General features: G+C 39.6%; 1 protein-coding gene across 2 annotated transcripts in view; it reads left to right on the plus strand.

The window, feature by feature from the left end:
- Window positions 1-22,108, plus strand: part of LOC146512661 (zinc finger protein 385B-like) — a 76,230-nt gene that overhangs the window by 22,452 nt on the left and 31,670 nt on the right. Inside the window, exon 2 of one of the 2 annotated variants that reach the window (XM_085170891.1) lies at window positions 10,123-10,398. In XM_085170891.1, the coding sequence (XP_085027017.1) occupies window positions 10,123-10,398 (276 nt within the window). The other variant, XM_085170892.1, reaches the window with a different exon arrangement.

Below are 22,108 nucleotides of genomic sequence, written 5' to 3' on the forward strand. Positions count from 1 at the left end.
CAACTGTAATTGTAGTCCCTCTGTTATTCATTTGCTTAATATTTATTCTGAGTGTCAGGACTGAAAAAATGTGTCTGATGGTAGAAGTAAGTTATGTGAAAGCTGTGTACTGTAGCCTCTGGAGGCTTCACAGGGTACAGTACACACCCCTGAAAATGATTCTCTCATCAGATATATCGTATGTAGTGATTATTAGAAACATCATATTCTGCCATGGTCCAATTTTTCCATTGCAGGCCGTGCTTCGTCTGCTGTCGTCTGCTGTTGATGTAATGGAACAGTGACAGGTGCTGCAGTGAGAGAAGTCATCTTGGCATCAGTGTCTGGTTTAATGCCATTTTTAAAGAGCATATGTATGCACCAAAACATCCCATTCACAGCTGCCTTGCGTAAAATAGCTAAAGGTCTTTGTCCACCTCTCAACACATCTCGGTTAGGTTGCTTATTCCAAGAAGTTTCCTTGATCGCAGACTAAAAAGAGTGCCCAGAAGTTCAGAAGTTCAGGAGGATTAGCTGCCTGGAGGGGTGTTGCATTTGTTCTGTCTTAATGTTTAAAGGCCAGTCTAAATAGGGGACTTAGTTCCCTGGAAGATATTCCTATGCCACCTTGTAGTTCTATGTGATTATTATAGATTTAGCTGTATATTGACAGATATGTGGAGGATACAGTCGAGGAATAAAAGCATATCACCACATAGCCTTTATAATGTAATAGATATACAGCATAATTGCAGGGAATTAAGTGCAGCTTTATAGAGAGAATAGCCACGCTATACAATGACCCACTGGGAAAACGCGCTGTTATAACCCACATGCTGATGATGAACGCTTTTTAAAAAAATTAAACATTAGTCAAAATGAAAAACTGTTCTCTGCAAGCTAACTGAAAAGCCCTCATTTGTCAGAGCTCAGTAATAAACATGTTCACCCTGGTGTGAAACAACGGTACATCAAGGCAGACAGCACATCATACAGATGGAGAGAGCAGCTTGAGGGAAACAGGCTTAACAGGTTGCCAGTTTTATAGCAGTCTGTCACCTCGGGATCCACCTGGCCGGAGTTTGTACAAATGCTGCTGTTAGCTTTTAGGCTCTGTGTAACACCCCACAAAGCCCCTTTAACCTTTCAGAAGCACACACTTGCAAACACTTGGCCTTCTTTTAGAGATGGAAATAATGTTTTAAACTTCTCAGGCTTACGTATACTTTTAGCACTCTTTTGGATTTGTCACAAATAAGAGCTTCAAGCAGGGACTTGTAAAGAGCCATTTACATGTCAGGTTGAAATGAATGATCCCTCGTTTATGTAGGCACCCATGTGGAGAACATTACATTGCAGCTACAAGTGAGTCCCTTGATGGAGTAGTTTATGAACCTGACAGGTCATTTCCATGCAGCTGTCTCAGGCCATAAAACAAAGACTAAGCATGAGTGTTAGACAAAGGGATACAGGGGAACTATTTTTTATGTGGTCTATTGATTGAGTGGCGACAGAAGTCATTAGGTGGAATTCTTTAACAACAGTCAGGCATGACAGCAATGTAGTATTTAATATTTGAGATTATGTTTTTAATCCTTTATTTAAATAAGTTAGCCAAGCAAAGTTGTTCCGGATGGCCACATCAAGTCAGGGTCAAACGAATTAAACATTCATCCATTAATATTCTTAACTGCTTATTCAGGATGCAGTTGTTGTGGTCAGAGGTTTATATACACCCATGTGTCACCCATTGCCCTGTTGAAACACCCAGCTGTGTCCAAGTTTTAACCATGTAGCTTTTGATTTTAGGTAAATGTGTAGAATGTAGTGGTAGTCCTCCTCCTTCATTATTCCATCAGATTTGTGCAGTGTACCAGTGTCACTGGCAGCAAAACAGCCTCAGAGCATGATGGTACCACCACCATGATTGACAACTGGCACACTCTTCTCAGGTTTGAAAGCCTCAGCATTACTCATTCAAAAATACCTCATCCCATTGTGGCAACAGCATCTCAATGTTTGTCTCGTCTGACCATAAAACCTTTATCCAAAAGGTATTTGGCTTGTCCATGTGGGCAGCTGCAAAATTGGTCAGCATACTCTTGGTCCATGGCAAAGTATAACTCATTTTACTGTGAACAGTAATGCTGGTGTTTCAGCAGTTTCCAGTTTATGACCATCTTGAGCTTTGGTGGTTCCTGGATTGTTTCTGAACATCCTAACCACATTTCCCTAATCTGAGGGTGACAGTTTGTCCTCTTTCATAGCTTAGCAAAATGGTGCCACATCCAAATAACTTGTACTTTCATAACATTATTTAAACAGATGTTTAGAAAAAGCCCATTAAGCTTCTGGAATGACCTTGCCAAAGCCCTCACCTCAGCCCTTTTGAAATCTCTGGACTATTGGTCCTTGCCAGAAGACCAGCCGATTTAAATGAACTTGTGACAAGAAGAGTGGTCAAATTTTCAGCTATAATTGTGCCAGAAAGTTGATGGTGTCTACCAAGAAGGGACATGTAACCAAATATTAGTTTGGATGTATATATGTGAGCCTGTATATGTACGTTTGTGGATCTGAAAAAAATGAAGACACAGATGGTGAAGCAGGTGATGAATGATAAATGGAAAAACAACTCTCAGTATTGAGAAAGCTAAAATTAGCTAAAAATCAGGAGAATACAGACTAAGAGAAAATACAATAGCCTGGGTTACCAACAGTTACATCATTTATTTCCCTCTTTCAGAGTATTGGTTAGAACACAAAAAATGAAGGCCCTTTTTTTTAACCTCAGGGACATTTGAGGTCCTAATAACTTCAAACTGCAGCTTGAAGCTATTTAGCATCAACTTAAGAGTATAAAATGGCTTTTATGATCAGCCACGACATTAAAACCACTGACAGGTGAGATGGATGACATTGAACATCTCATTATAATGCAGTGTTCCCTCCAAAGCGGATGGTGCTCCCTTCTATGCGTCAAAAAGTACTTGGTAGTAGTTCAGGGAACAAAGTGCACAAACCACTGACCTGACCTCCAAACTTCCCAGACTCCTGACCAAGCAGCCATGAGAATCTGACCCCACATTTCACAGAGACCACTGGAAACCCTCTGGACCTGCTGCCAATATCCTGGTGCCAGACACCACAGGAAACCCCCAGAGGTCCTGTATCCACGCCCTGGCAGGTCCGATAGCCGTTTTATTTTTTTCGTTTTTAATGGTGTGGCTGATCGGTGTGTATTCTTGGCTTCTATTAAATCCTCATCCTGGAACAACAACCAAGCAAACTGATGAGTGCTGGTATGTAAAGAGCTGTTGGGGGAGATAGTTTACACTGCTAAAAGGATAACAGATACTATGATCATAGATAAAAGGACTAAGTTTCGGGTGCTTAAACTCCTCTCAGTGATACTCTAAGATGATGCTATTGGCTCCCTGGGACTTATCAGTAGCTTCTAGAGTACTACCGGGAATTCAGCTCCAAGTGTCCAAGTGCTTAAAAATATGTTAAGAAGCCTAATAAATATGGCCTATCAGAAAACTATTATGGTTCATATATATATTAATTGCTATGCCAGAATGGGAAAGAAATTTCTTTATGATTTCTATTTATAATGTTACGTTTACTTTTATCATCACACCTCCCACTCATTTATATCTGTTCTTAAATCACAGAGTCTCAGCCATAGTGTGGATTTTTAAGTAAATGTCAACATAACTTAGATTATATGTATTATGTCTATTAGAATCTATGTAGTGGATCCAAATGAACATCTACAGGACAGTGAACTTTGCATCCTTTTTACAGCTCCATCATGAAAGGGCAGGATATCCAACACGTTTTATTTGGTTCAGAAATTTTAATCTTTTAGCAGTAGTGGAGTTTCGCTAAATCATATCATAGCACATCATAAATGTATTTTATTCTTTTTAGAGTAAATACTATGGAAAGTGATGTGATGCAATGTTGTTTAGTGCTCTGACATCAATTAATGTTGTAATGTCATAGAAATGTATGCAACAATTGTATCCCTGTTGGAGGGAAGCTATTCTGCTTTCTATGCTAAGACCAACTACAGTGGGGCAAAAAAGTATTTAGTCAGCCACCGATTGTGCAAGTTCCCCCACTTAAAATGATGACAGAGGTCAGTAATTTGCACCAGAGGTACACTTCAACTGTGAGAGACAGAATGTGAAAAAAAAATCCATGAATTCACATGGTAGGATTTGTAAAGAATTTATTCGTAAATCAGGGTGGAAAATAAGTATTTGGTCACCTCAAACAAGGAAAATCCCTGGCTCTCACAGACCTGTAACGTCTTCTGTAAGAAGCTTTTCTGTCCCCCACTCGTTACCTGTATGAATGGCACCTGTTTGACCTCATCATCTGTATAAAAGACACCTGTCCACAGCCTCAACCAGTCAGACTCCAAACTCCGCCATGGCCAAGACCAAAGAGCTTTCGAAGGACACCAGGAAACACCTGGTGAATGACCTGCAGAGAGCTGGGACCAAAGTAACAAAGGTCACCATCAGTAACACACTACAACGGCAGGGAATCAAATCCCGCAGTGCCAGACGTGTTCCGCTGCTGAAGCCAGTGCATGTCCAGGCCCGTCTGAAGTTTGCCAGAGAGCACATGGATGATACAGCAGAGGATTGGGAGAATGTCATGTGGTCAGATGAAACCAAAGTAGAACTTTTTGGTATAAACTCAACTCGTCGTGTTTGGAGGAAGAAGAATACTGAGTTGCATCCCAAGAACACCATACCTACTGTGAAGCATGGGGGTGGAAACATCATGCTATGGGGCTGTTTTTCTGCCAAGGGGACAGGACGACTGATCCGTGTTAAGGACAGAATGAATGGGGCCAAGTATCGTGAGATTTTGAGCCAAAACCTCCTTCCATCAGTGAGAACTTTGAAGATGAAACGAGGCTGGGTCTTCCAACATGACAATGATCCAAAACACACCGCCCGGGCAACAAAGGAGTGGCTCCGTAAGAAGCATTTGGAAGTCCTGGAGTGGCCTAGCCAGTCTCCAGACCTCAACCCCATAGAAAATCTGTGGCGGGAGTTGAAAGTCCGTGTTGCTCGGCGACAGCCCCAAAACATCACTGCTCTTGAGAAGATCTGCATGGGGGAATGGGCCAAAATACCAGCTACTGTGTGTGCAAACCTGGTAAAGACCTATAGTAAACGTTTGACCTCTGTTATTGCCAACAAAGGTTATGTTACAAAGTATTGAGTTGTATTTTTGTTATTGACCAAATACTTATTTTCCACCCTGATTTACGAATAAATTCTTTACAAATCCTACCATGTGAATTCATGGATTTTTTTTTCACATTCTGTCTCTCACAGTTGAAGTGTACCTCTGGTGCAAATTACTGACCTCTGTCATCATTTTAAGTGGGGGAACTTGCACAATCGGTGGCTGACTAAATACTTTTTTGCCCCACTGTATTACAGTCTTTATTAATTCACTAATCGGATAAGAATTTGTAAAAGTAGTCTGCTGAGTTTGTAAATTTTCTATAAAATAGGTTTTAAATCAGTTGTCCCAATTATTTGTTCTTTCATGAATCATAAAGGACTTAGAGTGAGTGAAAGGTGATTCAATTGTAAAATGAATCATTTATACGTGATGTTGTAATAATAGCTACCACATGTATCTAATCAGGCCTTTTAGTGACTGAAATACACTGTAGGGCCCACAGGTGTAACAACTCTATGACAGAACCCGAGGCAGATATTTCGGGTTTACCATCTAAGATTCTCTCTTTGTCTCTCTCTAACACAGAGACAAGTGGAACAGATAATATCATATAACAATAATCAATACCAATATAATCATCCCAGCTTTTGACCAGAACTACAGACAATAACTGCAGTCAGAGGTTGGGGGAAGAGACATATTTATTTGACCTTACTCTATAAACACTCGTCTTCATCTTTAGCTAGCATAACTACCACAAGCCCAAAACAGATTAATCCTTGCTAAAGGAGCCTGCTAACCACAGGTGCTCACAGATTGACTGGATGAAACTGTGTTTAAAAAAAAAAAACAAAAAAAAAAAACAACCACACTGTTGAATGAACAATTTACAGAATTCTTCATCTAACACTCATTTCCATCTGACCAGCTTCTAGATGGCAGTAGTCATATTTACAGTATAGAAGCTGTAACAGTGTTTCAGTACTTTACAAAAACATGCACATACTACTACTACTGCTACTACTACTACAGAACGTCATCTTTCGTGCACTCGGCAAAGTCACTGACAGAACTGCATCCTTGCTATGTTTGCTAAAAACTAATTTAAAATGCTCATTCACCGATACTCTCTGATAAACTAACTGTTGCACTGTTGACCGTCAGAAAGTACAAGTAATGTATGGAAACATGCCTTTTTCAATCACAACTTTCCAAGAGGTGCCTTTTCTTGCACCAATTTTTGCACTTAACACTCAGTTCATAAGGAAAATAAAGCTGGACATCTAGGATTTAATGTAACACATCAGACGTACATTCTGTATGAGGGGTCATCTGATACTCTGGGATTTTGTCCCAACTGTCCCATTCCAAGTTACATCTTTGATGGGGCTTAACCACATCGCCAGAAATTTGTATTTTATGGTAAATAGCAGCTCAAAGGTTTTATGTTGGGTTGCCACTTTCAGCTGCAGGTGCCACAGCCTGTGCTGTGGAGCACTGGTCACTTCAGCCATTTGGTCCCCAGCAGAAGACTGGGCTGTTTGTAGCTGCCATCTCTGGTGCCAGACAGGCAGAGCAGCCCAAACTCAAGTGCCAGCAGGAACCAGCAGCTGCTGGCCGGCAGGCAACCTGTTCAAAGTTGTTTGTTTTAATGGGGCTGTTGGTGCTAAGTCCAGCTGACCACATCAAGTTGAGTAAGAGGAACTGCTAATGTAGTTCCAGGGTCCTGGAGGGTAAAAACACAGACTAGTGGCATCAGTGTACACTATTAGACATTAGCAAACATGAGCATCTGAGCCATGCTTGACTTGGAATAAATATGTGTCAGTACTTTAAACCAGCAGTTTGAATAGCATTCCCATTCAGCTTTTTGGTAAATGACCCTCTAGGGGACTGTAATTTATGAATCTTTTGTATGACCTTTTGTATTTTGTATATATTAGGAAGGAGTATGAAAAATGTTAGAGTTCACTTTAAATGTTGTTTGTTTTTAGACAACTCATTAATCATTACTGACACTGTGTACCATTGTAAATGTGCTGTGGTTAGCTCAGCAGCCTAAAGAAGTAGCAAAGTGACTTCTGGCGCTTGCGTTTTCCTTTTAATTCCTGTATTTGACAAAACAAAACCATTAAAGTGACTTAGCTGGTGCAGCCCTCCCCCGGACTGACCGCGTCCATTGTCGTCATGTCAGTACTGACTTTCAAGGTGAAACAAACATCTGAGCGCTTATCCAGCAGCACTCAGAACAGTAGAGACATATTGTACCTCAGACAGGCAGAGAACAGCAACTATGTACCTGAGGTTAGGTGAAAGCAAGCAAGTACTACATCATGACATTTTTAAAGTGATGCATTTAGTGTTATAAACAAATAGAAATTTAAAAAGCCGATTAAGAATAATTAAATAAAATCTATATGTAGAGTTTCCATTTTAAATCACTTTTTTGGGGGAAGAGTCATTCTAGTGTCTCACTTTGCACAGTTCAATTTTAGTCCCCACCTAAATTTCTGGATCTAAAATCAAAGGACTGAAAGCGGGAAATTTAAATATTTGGCTGTGCCAATTATGCAGGGTGGGGTTTTTTTGTTTTGTTTTTTTCTCCCAGAACAAGCTTTTTTCTTTGTTTATCTTTAGGTCCATTATTTGCATCTCTGTATTTTATGGCTTTTTAGCCCATCAAGCAGCAGCAGGAGGTCTGATTGGTCTGCTGCTTTTTGGCAGGAGTCTGGTCCTGTCAGCACACTGGTGAATTATTATTCAAATTGCTCTAAAATGCTATGAAGGGGTTGTTCTCAGTCCCTCTGTTTTATTTTATGCACATACCTTTTTCAATTTGAAATGTCCTTCTGTCTTTTGCAGGCGAGTAAAGTAAAACCAGAGTAAAACACAATTACTGGACAATTCAGCAAAGCCAGGACTTATTTTGAAATACATAGTTTAACACTTAAAATGAAACCAGCAAGAATAAGAATAATCATTATCATGTTTTCTTTTGCATGAATTTTTTTGTTCTTTATTATTAAAAATATTACCTCTGTATTGTTTATGCTATGATCTTTTTTTTTTTTTTTTTTTTTTTTTTTTTTGAAGTAATCTAAGTACTGTGGTTAGTTGAGCTCAAAGAAGTAGTAAACTGACGTCTGGTGCTTTTACTTTCCTTTTGATTCCTGTATTGGTAAATAAAATGCCCTTACAGTGAGTTAGCTGGTGCAACCCTCCCTCTGATGACTCTTATTTTAATTACCCCTATTGTCGTCATATCAGTGCTGACTTTCAAGGTGAAAACAAGAGTCTGAGCACTTATCCAGCAGCACTCAGAGCAGAATAGTTCATCATTTTTACTAAAAAATCTTAGTTTAGCTTAATCTTAGTTTAGTTTATATTAATGTGTTATGCTCTTTTTTTTTTTTTTTTCTTTTTTTTTTTTTGGAATAACTTAAGTCCTTCACCAGATTTGCAGAGTTGGGAGGTATAAACTTTACTCAATGCAAAGTGCTGCTGCTGTATAAACAAAAGCAAAACAATTGTTTGGCTACGTTATAGTCACTGTAAGTAGATACTGTATCATATAAGTGGACATTAAGAAGAAAAGAAGCATTTCTCTGATTAATTTCTCCATTACATCACCAGCAGACAAGAGCAGATAGATTTATTCTATAGTTTTCTTTATATATATATATGTATGTCCTTCATCAACCCTATGACGAATAGGGCTGTTTCCGATTACCACGTCAGTTAGGATGAAAATTTCCCTCAGAAGTCTAAATCAAGCTTCAGCCTGACTTCAGAGGGTCAGTGTTTGGAACAGTTTTACATAACAAACTGTAAAATATAATAAATGCATATTTTGTTGTGAGGAGGGAGAAATAAAACACTTTAACAGCCTGGCCAGAAATCACACAGCATTCCTGTTCTACATGTTCCCTTTTTTTTAAAATCAGTCTGTACGTGCCGTTTAGCGATTGTAATGGCACTGAGTGTAACGCTTTCTATGTTTTAATCGTGTTTTGAGACACTTTATTCTAGTCACCGTCTTCACCAGTTACTCATGTGCCAGCCCGTTGTCACACTTTTATTCAAATAATTGCGGTGATGGGCTGCAGCTTTGAAGTCCATGTTGCTGGTTGGAAACTGATGACTTCCACTCAAAGCATTTCCATTCCACTTTCATGTTGTCAAGTTGAATTTTTAGAGGGGCAGCTACCATTTTTATTGCAAATGGTAGCGGCCTTGGGGGGTGGGGTAGATTCAGGCAAGGCAGCGGATAAAATGCCTGACATCACGAGGGCTTAATTGATGCCATTAACATATGAACAGAGGCAAAACAAAGAATTCACTCAGGCTTTGGGTGACATTTCCACATTCATAGCATGGCTTGTGTTTAGCTGCAGCTTGATTTATGCTGTCAGTCTGTCATAATCGCTAAGCCATTACAGGTATTAGGGCTGCGTGCTCTCACAAAGCAGCATGTCGCTTTGTGTTTCCCCTGGGAATCTGCTTTTATTATCTGATAAATAGAGAGATGTTGGAACAAGATACTTATCTACGGAGTGTTTTGAGTCCTTTAATGGGATGTCAAAGATTTTTAACACATGCATCTGTTCATATTGACAAATTGTACAAAGGATGTGGATAAGTCCAAGTGAAAAGTGTCCTTTGTAAGCTGGAAAAATCTCTTTGTGCATTTAAGAATCAACCAGTACAATAGCAGTGCACATAAAATTGCATAAAACTGAAAAAGATCACTAGTCATCTCCTCTGATGAAGTCACGCTGCTCTGTTGCCCCCCTGTGGAGGCTTGTACAACATACACATAAAAAGAAAAATATTTAAGCATTTCACATTCAGACAATTGGTTCTAATTTATATAAGTCATTACCTCTTTTGATTAATTACCTCAAATCTTTATTCTATCGCCAGATATGAAGCGTCCAAAAACCAGCGACTGGATGGAGAGCAGCCCTCCTCCGAAGAGCCAGGAGGGACAGGAGGAGGAAGAAGAGGAAGAAGACGAAGAAGAGAGGAGGATGGGGGCTGGGCTCAAGGCCAAGCGGGAGCGGCGACAGGGCAGCGGCAGTGCCACTGTGTGTCAGGTGTGCAACATACAGCTGAACTCCAGTGCCCAGGCACAGATCCACTACAGAGGGAAGACTCATCAGAGAAGACTCCGCCGACTGGCAAAAGCTGTCAGTGCAGGTAGGAAAGATTCAAGACTTGAAGAAAACACTGACATGTCCTTTTTGAGGCCATTACAGAATATCTAAATTTCACATTTGAAAAGCAAATATCTACCCAGCTCAGTATTTAAATGGTAATTTGTAAGGGCCCAGCCTTTTAAGTTTAAAAGTTAGCTCAGACTTTTATACATCAGCATTTCAGTGTTTAGCTTCAAAATGGGCTCATGCAGCTCACACAGGTTGTCTCCACAGCAATAGACCACAACAGAGATTCTAACTTTGTCATAGCAGGAAAGCCACAGGTTCGGCTAATGAAAGGAATGATGACTTTATTACATTTAATGGTCCCAGCAAGCCATGCCAGTGGGACATCATGCAGAAAACCACAGCCCTGGAACTGGAGCACCTACATAGGACAGAGCCATCAACAGTTTCAGTTACACTTGAGGGTTTTTTTTTTCTTTCAATGACAGGTTGAAATGTGATTTATTTATTTATTTTTTACAATTTCACAATTGTGAGAAAGTGACTGGAAATTTTGATTAAGGAGGATAATAATAATAATAATAATAATAGATTGCATTTATATAGCGCTTTTTGAGAACCTCAAAGCGCTGTACAATTCCACTATTCATTCACTCTCACATTCACACACTGGTGGAGGCAAGCTACAGTTGTAGCCACAGCTGCCTTGGGGCAGACTGACGGAAACGATGCTGCCATATCGCGCCACCGGCCCCTCTGGCCAACACCAGTAGGCGGTAGGTGAAGTGTCTTGCCCAAGGACACAACGACCGAAACTGTCCAAGCTGGGGCTCGAACCGGCAACCTTCCGATTACAAGACGAACTGCCAACTCTTGAGCCACGATCGCCCTTAGCGCCCTTAGGATTAGCATGTAGACTCTGCAAAACTATGAAAAACTGAGTGAAAATGTCATATATTCCACCTGCACGACAAACTCTTTTAAATTTATTACACTTTAATCACCAACTGTTAAACAAAAACAGTAAAAAAAACAACAAACATTTTTTAAATCAATTTTTACTGCAAGGCTGTTGTATTTCCAGTGATTCTTTTCTTTCAATCAGATCTCCCAGTGTAGTGTGTCTGGCTAACAGAAAAGAAGAGACGGCTTAGTTTCTGAGTCTTATGCATTGTTTTTCTTTGACAAGTATCTGCTTACACGATGCTGTAAGCAGACTCCTGGCATAATAAGTTTGATATAGTTTTCTTACTTTTGCAGTTCATTGCTAATTATGAGGTTTCGAGCTACTTGGATGTTCAGCATCTTTCCCATAAAAGTTGCTCTGTTTGGTGCTTTGTGGTTAATGTTCACATCTGCAAACCATGAGGTGCTTTGCATTGAGAAATATATTTATTATTCCAGTGGAGCGCCCCACCATTTCCAAGTATTTTCTCCACACCTGTTTTGATGAAGGGCCATTAATCACCTTCACTCACCAACACCTGTGTCACTCTGCTGCGCTGACCAGCTTGATCAATCAGTACTCAGCCTCTAATGAACAACTGGCCAATAAAATTACGCTTTTATATGTTGATTTATGAGACTCGTTCTGTCTGGTGGCATGTCACACACATTTAACTGTACCAGTCTAATACAGAATATTAAATTTAAAAAAATTATATCCATTGTTCCATCAGAACGGTATTGACTTTTTCTATATCAGATAATAGCCTTTGCAGGTCATCATTCATACTTAAGAGTGTGTGACTGATCCAGTGCAAAAGGTGATTATGAAACATTTCTTGGCCTCTTCTATTTTCTGTAGTTTCTTTTTCTTTACTTTCCAGTGTCCAGAAACAAACTTTTATTTCCTGATTCACTCAGGAATCAGTTAAACCTCCAACTTGGTTGCCTAACAGCCTCTGACGTGACTTGTATGATAAGGACTTGGGACAAGTTCCTTTCCTCAATGTTTGTCTTCTGCTCCCAGAGTTGACCAACACTGTAATATTAGCTTAAAAACTGAGTGCACTAATCATTAATGTCAACAAATGACAGGTTCAGAACACACAGGCTGCACATAAGGACATTAAACAATGAAATGTTGTGACTTGAGGTATATCTTTTTGTAGGGACAACTGCAGCAAGAACATAAACTAAGGTTAGCCAGCTTGCTGCTAAGCTAGGTATCAAGCATCTTATCTAGCAATTTTCATTACTAGCAAAGTCAGTTTTATTAAAAGCCCCAGTCTCACAGACCTAGTGACTGGTTAGTGATCATCCTTAAAAGTGTTTATTCCAGGACTGGCCTGCAAATCGTTTTTGGAAGTTGCTGGGTGATATTGGTCACAAAAAAGGTGCTAAGCTAAAAACCTTGCAGTTGTTTGCTATGTTTTCTGATGGAAAAAAACACTTGCAAACAACTCACAAGGTGGCAGTGAAAGTGTGAAGAGTACGATGCAAACCAGCAACAGAGACTGTCGACTTTCAAAGTAAAAGTTGCAACTTTGGAAAAAGTTGGGCATGTTGGTTACAATGGGAAGGCACAACTTTTACTGTGAAGACAAATATTTCCCATTTCCAGTTTATGTGACACTTTTTCCAGACAACCAGAGGTTGCCAGGATATTGCCAGTCATAGTATGCATTTGTATGCATTTGTGACTGAGGCCTTAAAAAGTCCAACTGGCCAAGCAGCTATCGGGGGGAAATGGACTTAATGTCAGCAGGGTGTTCAGTTCATCAAATTATCGTTTATTTTTTGGAATCAGATCTGATTCTGAGCTCTCTTTCTTCTGACTAATGTTGCCTAATGCTCACCTCCTGCTAACACTGAAGAACTGCAACTCAATTCATTCATTCAACATCATCTTACTTGCTAAGGTTTAGCTACACAACGTGTATCTGGTGAAGTGGTTGCTTTGTTGGATTATCAAACAGTGTTGTCTGTCTGCCCAAAACTTATGAAGGATTCAAATTTGGCCCAGTGGATAGTTTTGCACAGTGTAGAATTATTGGGATTTGCAGATTAAAGATACGTTTAACTTTGGTGCTGACTCACTGATATGGTTTACTAGGACAGATGATGAATGCTGAGTCATTATTGGTAAATGTTTTGTGCTTTTCCTGTAAAGATAAATAAACTATTTTAAAACGTGAACAAGAGGCTTGTTTGCGGTGCACTATTAGATGTGGTTTGTCGTTTTGTCACAACCATCTCATCCACTAATTGATGGATAAGATGAGAGTCACTCATCAGTCCCTCCGGCTAGATGCCCTCTCGATTTTTCACAAGGGGCACAGGCTGATTTCACACCTGCCATGTTTGAACGACTTAAATGAACCCCACAGCATCTGACCTCATTTTGTTTGAGCTGCTGTGAATTAAGCAGTAAACAGCGAACAGTTTCTCCACCTAAAATTATTTATGAAACTGTTTATTTAGGACAAATCTGCAGGATTTTTTAATGGTTTAAGTTCAACTTAAACCATTAAAAGATCCTGCAGATTAAAAATATAGCAATTAATGTGTTCCATGGCCAATTTTCCCTCAGATAATTGATATTGTATGGTCAATAAAATGTCTGAAAACAATTAAAAAATGCAATCTGTATTCAAAAGGCAACGTCTCCAACTGCTTTGCAATGTCCAGTGAACCAAGTTATATTTAATGTATCCCCAGAAGACAAGGACAAGCTAAAAATGTTTGTATTTAAAATGCTAAAAGCAAAATATATGAACAATAACGAACACAAAAAATCCATCATAAGAATAGTTAATATTCTGTGGATGAAACAACTGATCATTGGAGTTTTACTATAAAATAAATGTGGCACATGCACATACCTTAAAAATAATAGCAAAAAAGAATAGTGAAAAATTAGTGAACCAATAAAAATTCAACCCCATAAAGGGATTTGTATGATCTCTCTCACACACCTGTGTCAGGAAGCCATTCTCTCTGTTGCCTTTCCCGCAGAAAAGAGGAGAAAAAGAGGACGGTCTGAGTCAATTAAGGTGACAGTTACTATAATTCGGTCTTCACTGCAATGAAACCAACCTAATAATACCCGTTCCCTTCCCGCAGCTGAACTGTCTTTGCCTTTATTTAGCTTCATGAAGCAATTTGCTCAAATGAAAAGAGATTTTAATAGGGTGTTTCTCACTGGGGGCCGTTTGAAAAGGGAACAGAGCAAAGCACTTTCCACTTGCTACACTCCACACTGAACTACAGGACAACAGTGGACTCGTTTCAATTCAAGGTTATCGTTTTAGGATTTCCGATATAACGTGTGTGCTGGTGAGATATAAGTCCCTTCAGACAAGCTCATTATGTTAATCTGACAGCAATTTACACGTTGGCCTCAAGCAAAAATATGCACAATGGTCAGTTTGAGACGTTGTGACAGTCTTACCAGGTCAGGTTAAATGTGAAAGAAGAGAAAACTGTGGACATCTTGTGCTATTAGTTATTACTTCTTATGCATCATATCTGTTAAATACACCAACAAAACTGAGGAAAGGCGCTGCAGAGCATTGATCTTGTTATATCAGATCTGTCTGTCCCCCCACCACGATGTTGCCATAAAGGACCAAGGGCGTTCGGTTTCTGTTTGCATATTTTCAAGCCAGCTGTGGGGACGAATCAGCAAAGGTTCCCCAAAACACTTTAAATGCAGCATGTGAATCCTGACTTTACAGGTATTGTGCACTGTTGGATATTTAAAGAAAAAAAACATGCAGCATAGACAGAACATCCTGAAATTGAATAGAAAATTGATTTGTACATTTAAGATGTGGAAGGAAGCATTTCTGCTACAAAGGTTTGTCTGTGTTTAGAGGTAAATGGTACAAAACAGCATTTATACTGCTTTTTAAAATTTCGACATGAATTATTCTGCTTCATTGCTTTCACACACAGCTCACAGAGTTTGGTGCTTGATCACTTTGGTTGTTCAAAAAGTTTCTCCCATTTTCTCCCCATTGTCATTTTTTGTCATTTTATCTTTGTTGAGAAAAACAAGAATAAAAGAATTCAAAATATGTTCAGTTTATCTGCCTCATGTTTATAGTTGCAGATAGAGGCAGGAATGGTCAGGTACAGACCAAAACAACCACACTGAGACCCTTTGACTTTGTTTATGATGACAACTTGATTCAACCCTGATCTGAATCAACTATGTGGTGTTTCTGGAATATTGTAGCCACTAGCAGCTGTTAGGAGTAAACGCTCCATCTTATCCACTAGACTGGAGCACAGCACCTTCTTCTTGTATTTACTTTTGTTGTCCCACCTCTGAGACATGATTTACAATGATGCATTTTGGTTCTGCTGTTTGGAGTTTTCTCTGTTAAAAGAAACCTAACCACAGGAAGAAGCTACAAGTTTACAATATCAACAACTGATTTGGGCTGGATTAAATGAACTCTAGTCCTGAAAACAAACCCAAAAGACACCCTAAGTCAGAAATCTAAAAGAAAAACACATTAAAAAATGTAAGTGCACTGGCACATATATTACCTGTATATAAATGTCACTTCTGTGTGTAAGCTAAATTACACCTTTTGCTAAAAAGTTACCGTTTCAAACTGTACATGGATTTCTAGTCTTCTTTATTAATTTTCAAGTATATGTGTTTAAAGCAAAGAAAAATGATTTTCAGAGTTTTTCAGAGACGTGACCTCCAACATTTCCTGCACCGTTTATAACAATTTAGCCAGTGAAAGGAAAGATGAAGCTTTTTGTCTTCCCTGAGCAAAATTTCCCCTCACTAATGGAAAATCTCTAATTTTCTCGGACGGGGCTCCACTGGGGATTGACTTGGCTTAATGTTTTTTTGAAGGTTGAATTCTTCCTGTTATTGTATACCAACATACGTTAGAGACACCGTCACAATAAATACAGGGAGTATCATCTACATTTACTACACGCAGTCTGCTGAAACAAGCTTTGAATTGGGACATTTATCACCTGCAGTTTTTCCACGGTTTGACCTCATTTCTTACAAAAGAGGCTGCTGAGCAAATGCAGCCATTTTTTTCAGATGTCACTTGATCTGTCATAAGCTACTATTCGCCACGCTGTGAAAGCCTGGACAGGCAGCAGGGGAGGGGGGCATTTTGGCTTGGTTTTTGACTCAGTGTCTGGCAGATGAAGCATCACAACCCTCAGGGACTGATAGTGTTAGAGGAGACACCTGTTTTACAGTATTCCCAATAGCTTTGAAGTTCCAAACCCGAATAAAACAAGTGAGTAGTTTCCTGTTTGATATTCTAGATGGTAGTAGATTGGTGTATTTGCGAATGCATGAGTCATTTTTCTGCATGTGTTGAATAGTCAGTGAATATATCTGAATAAATGAAATTCAATATAAGGCATGCTGAATTTGTGTTATTTGAACAACTGTCACTATTTCAGATAGCTTGGATTGATAAATAAATATAAGCTAGTAATTAAATAGTATTATAGAAATTACAACCTGTGTATGTGGTGAGCTTTGATGTTTTGTAAACCTTTTGTTTCTCTTTCCTGCTTCCCCCAAAACCCTTTCCAAGTCTATGATTTCCATAAGTAACATGGCATGTCAGTCACACACACTGAGACCATAAATAGAGGCATGCACAGCCAATGTTCAGTAGGTCCATGGCGAGCTGAAAGCATAATGCGCGTAGCCGACATACGATCATTGTGCTCGAGGCCCTCTCCCTGCACTTTCATTTGAATGCTGCAGCCTGAAATCAAGTGTAAAACTGTCAGGATTTGTCAGTGTTGTGCTTCCACGCCGCACTTATTTGAGTGGACAAGGAGCCAGCAAGGAGCACACGGGGCAGACACAAGCTCTGTGTGTGTGGTTGTAATACTCATGTTGTGGGGACATAGATCTGTTCACACACTCACATTGTGATGACCCAGAGACAAAAAGCAGGACATCGTAATGTTTTCATTAACCTGAAGGCTGAAGATTTGATTCAAGGCTAGATATAGTTTTGGGTAGACAGGCAGTGGTTATGGTCAAGTTTAGAGTAAGTCTATAGGACATGAATGCAAGCCACTGAGGTGATGGAAATGTGTGTGTGTTAACACTTGTGTAACACTGGAGGCCACAGTTTCAGGCTAGAGACTGAGAATAATCGTGTTTATCTGAAGTGATTGTGGTGACTGCTGAATGAATAACAATGCAGTGTGTACAAGCCATTGTGTTGCTTCTGCAAACATTCAGTGGAGTCAGATTTTCACTCAAACTACGTCCCTCTGTCCAACTTAAATCACTCAGCGGCCAAACTTAAGGCTAATGCATACTCTCTAAAGAGGGATTAATATTTAAAAACACAGTAAGACATCCCAACAAAATGGATAGTTCTTACAGCCTATTGAAAGCTGTTATAGGTACCTAGAGTGGGATGGAATTTGCAGTGCCATATTCAAAGGTGTTGTTACAAGTATTTTTTCATTTATTGCTGCAGAGGTACTATATAGGTTGGTGTAGTAAAAGTTGCAGTATCATTAAGAGATGTAATGAAAGAAAAGGCACTTGAGGACAAGTTCAAGTAGAGACGGGACGTATTATGCAGACATAAACAGACTTTAGAAGTGTGAAATAGAATAGGAGATAAAAATAAGCTCAGCTAGATGAAAGGCAGATTTAACCGGAGAACGAAAACTACTATTCACCAGTGTCGACAGTGGTAACGCCAAGATTGGGCTGTGGCTGATACAGCGCAACTCAAAAGAACCATTTGAGGTAAATATCGCATAGAAAAGCATATAAAATGCTTCATTCAAGCTATAAGAATCGCAGCGGAGCATGACAGAGCAGCGCTGGATTCAGCTCTGCTCTACAGTGTGTCAATAGAGTAATCATCAGAAGATTAGGCAGGAAAATTAGCCAGCTATTCGTTGAGCAATAATCTATCCCACCTGCTCATTAAAATAAACACTGAATCTCAAATAGTTTAAATCAGCGCTGAGTGGGGAATGAGCTGCACCATCAATATGCTAAGTGAGCATCTCGACTTCTCAAGCAGAGTTTTAAGTCGTTTTGGAAAACTGGGGTGTTTTTTGTAATGGATCAAAATATGCAAATGAATTATACCTTTGCATAATTATATTGAAATACAGTACATTTGCATGGCTACAATTTATTATCCCTCATATCGTCATTTACACCGTCTCAATTTTCTGAAGAAATTTGCATTAACTCATGCTTAATTTTTTTCTGTCTTTCAAATTAATAACTTTATTTGTAAAGCAGTTAAACATGGCTTTGCTCAGTTCGCCAGGGTGTTCGCTGCAATAGTATTTGTTATGGTAAGTCAAACAAAGTAGCATGTGGTGGCTAATGTTAGCAAATGTTGATGTGTCGATTTTAGATGAGATTCGATTTTTAGATTTGGCTGCGGAGCTGTTTGTGTACTGTTGTGAAGCAGCGTCCTGTCACACACACTAGTGCAGGGATGTCATCTCATACAGCCTACCTTTATCTTAAGTGTGATCAACCAATAAAACTCTGCTTTCTGTCAGTGTAAAAAAAAATTAACTTCACATTTACTCCATGAGATATTTTAATGTAAGAAAAGAAGTGTCATTTCAGCAGGACGTCACAGTTTTTGTACATTATAAAAACAAATGCTGCTGTAGTAAATTAAAGAAACCCGTCAGCATGACTCTTTGGGCTCAAGTTGTAAGAAATAAATGTGTAAAATTACAGAAAAAGCTCTGGCTTGTGGTTGTGGTTATTATAAAACCGAACATTTTTGTTAATTCACAGAAACCTCCCTTTTTTCTTTTGCTCTGACATCAATGTAAAAATTAGAAATTTTTTAAAGTTTACAGTATTTACTATCTATTCAACAGTGAAAATAAAACAACAGCAACTCTTCTGTCATCACTTAATTACATTGGTTTAGTATGAGTGGCTATGGGGGAGGTCTGTATCATTAGGAAAAGCTGCAAACTTGTTCAAATGCAGTTGAAAGTCCAAAGTATATGCCGTCCTTCATATTTTTCAAAGGAGTCCAACGGCCCAGATTGGTGTTTTTGCTGGGTCGATTTTGGTCCTCAGGCCTTATGTTTGACAACCCTGCTCTAGCGCAACGTTATAGTATCAGATGCAGTAGATACATGTGTAAAAGCTGATTAAGGACACTTGAAAAAAAAAAGTAGAAAATTGTAACACAAGGTGGTTTGAGCTGAGCTTGGCTGTTTAATTATGATTGTGATCATATCAGTCATGCCTTAGTAGCGGTGAAAAAAATAATGAGTTTGTGCTGCGTGAGTGACTCTGTGTTTAATTGAATCCTCTCCACGTACAACCTCTTGGAAATGTAAAGCTAGAGTGAAGGACTAATTTACTCTGATAAACCGGACTGCACTCTGCACATAAACACTGTATCATCTGGATATGGATGCACATTTTTAAAATATTTTACCCACAATGGTAACTTACAAACAACATAGCAGGGCTGCATTTTAAGCAGACTGAAAAGGACCAATGATAAATGACGCCTATTGTTGTCAAGTAATGCCAGGAAGGAAACTGCCTTTGAGTGCCCTTAAGGGAGCATGCAGGTGTGAACCTTGAATAGAAAACGCTGCTGAGAAGAAGAAGCAGCAGCAAGGAAAGGGGGGAAATGTGGGAAGTTCATGTTGTTAACAGCCAGTTCTCTCTCTCTCTCTCTCTCTCTCTCTCTCTCTCTCTCTCTCTCTCTCTCTCTCTCTCTCTCTCTCTCTCTCTCTCTCTCTCTCTCTCTCTCTCTCTCTCTCTCTCTCTCTCTCTCTCTCTCTCCCCCCCTTACATACTCATACTGGTAGAAGAATACACACTTGCTCTTCAGACACTCTCAGCCTCCTTTCTTTCTCCTCCGCTCCTCAATCTGCCTCGCTTCTGTCTCTCCTTTCGTCTCATAAAGGGCAGCGCGATCAGCAGAGCATGACACTTTTAATTGAAGCACACATGTGCCGTGCTTTCGCTGCGGCACTTTGGATCATAGCCAAGACGTGTCACTGACTGAGAAAGGATCGTCACAATCAAAGTGGAGAGAAGAAAGATACAGTAAAGAGACGGAGAAAATTATCTGCGACTTTGTTGGGTTTTTTTTGGACAACTTCTGTGATGGGAGATCAGCCAGCAGGAGAAGCCTGAATCAAGAGCAGAAGAGAGTGGCAAACGGAGGAAGCTTAAAACACGTGGAGATGCTGTTAGGTAAGGCTGTTACTTTTAAGATTTGTGCCAATACTGCTAATTTGTGGGAAAGTAGCTGAGGACTTATCTTTTTTTCTTTTCTTTTTTTTTTTTTAATGTGATGTTTTTTTGTGCCTCCATTTGCCTAAATGCATGCGAGCGCTCTGCTGTCAATGTGTGTTTTACAACAATGACTTCACATCACAGCTCAAGGGCAGGCTCGGTCTCCTGCCTACCATCTGCCCTCATTCAGTTCCTCTGCATCCAAAATGAGTCCCCGGCCTGTTTGTTTTCATAATTGACCCCTTTTGATGGAGCCAAGTGTGGAGATCAGACCAATACAAACCTGCCGTTCCCAGATGTGTCAAGTCATTTTAAAGCCACACAAGAACATTGCTGATATCACGGTGCAGATTGCTGGCAATTATGTCTTTGCGTCCCCAGGGAAATATGCCCAGATTAGCTTGCATAATTGGAGCCTGTTAAAGATAAAGGCAGTGTGGGGATTTTTAGTCATTTGTGTTTGGGTTTTTTTTTTTGTTTAGATAAGGCATCAAATTTATTGCATTTAAAGTATTTGAATTCAGGATCTGTTTGGTGCGATGTTAAAGTCCATCTGATTTACCATCTGATTTTTAAGTAGGCAGAGGAACTTACCTTCTCACGTTTTACTTGTAAATAAATGTGTTTTTTTTTAAATCTACCTTAGAGTTTATTATTTCAGTTAAAACCAAATTGATTTGCAAGTCTGTCTGCGACACGAGGCTCACTCATTCGTGGGTTTCCCCGCAGCACAGAATGCCAACACAGTCCTTCACAAACTGTTTATTTTAACGCACACACTTGCAACACATTCACAGAGCTGCCACTTTACAAACCCAGCTCTGCACAAGCTTTCTTAGCAGTCCCCTTTCTCCATGCCGAATTCTCCCTTTGCCGTGTTGTGCACTCCTGTTACTGTCCCCCCACACCCCAGCATTCTGCTAAAATAAAGAGAGAGGAAGTGATTAGCCCATGCACAACAGGTGCACCATTCACCCCAATTGACAATGCCCTCTGAGCCATCAGCTCCACCTCTTCCATCTGTATCCCTTACTACTTTTCTCTTGGTTATTTCTGGGCAGTTTGAGGTAGTTTACACTATTTTCTCACAAGTAACATAACTCATTTCCTGCTTTTTTTTGTGTTTATAATAGCTTTCTTATCAGGATGAGACATAATTCTTTAGCCAATAGAATTACCAGGAAGGCTACATTTAAAATGATGTGTATCCACGTATTTTGGAATTTCTGCAGCTTATGGATACACACAACTCTGTGGATGAAAATGCAGAGCATGTCTGCAGATGTGCTCTGCAGAGCACATTAAGATCTTATTGATATCCCTTAGGCAGGATTGACATACTCTATATGGGCAGAAGTACTGGGCCACTTACAGATTACAACTGTAGGAACTGTTGAGCCATGGAAGTCCAGGCGCACAATTTTATGCTGATGTAAATACCAGAGTGGGTTTCCTGTGGTTTCTAAACAATAGTTTAGTCATAATACCACTTAGAGTTGATTGTGGAATATCTAAGAGG

The sequence above is a fragment of the Neolamprologus multifasciatus genome, chromosome 8 (assembly GCF_963576455.1).
Source record: "Neolamprologus multifasciatus chromosome 8, fNeoMul1.2, whole genome shotgun sequence".
NCBI classification, from domain to species: domain Eukaryota; kingdom Metazoa; phylum Chordata; class Actinopteri; order Cichliformes; family Cichlidae; genus Neolamprologus; species Neolamprologus multifasciatus.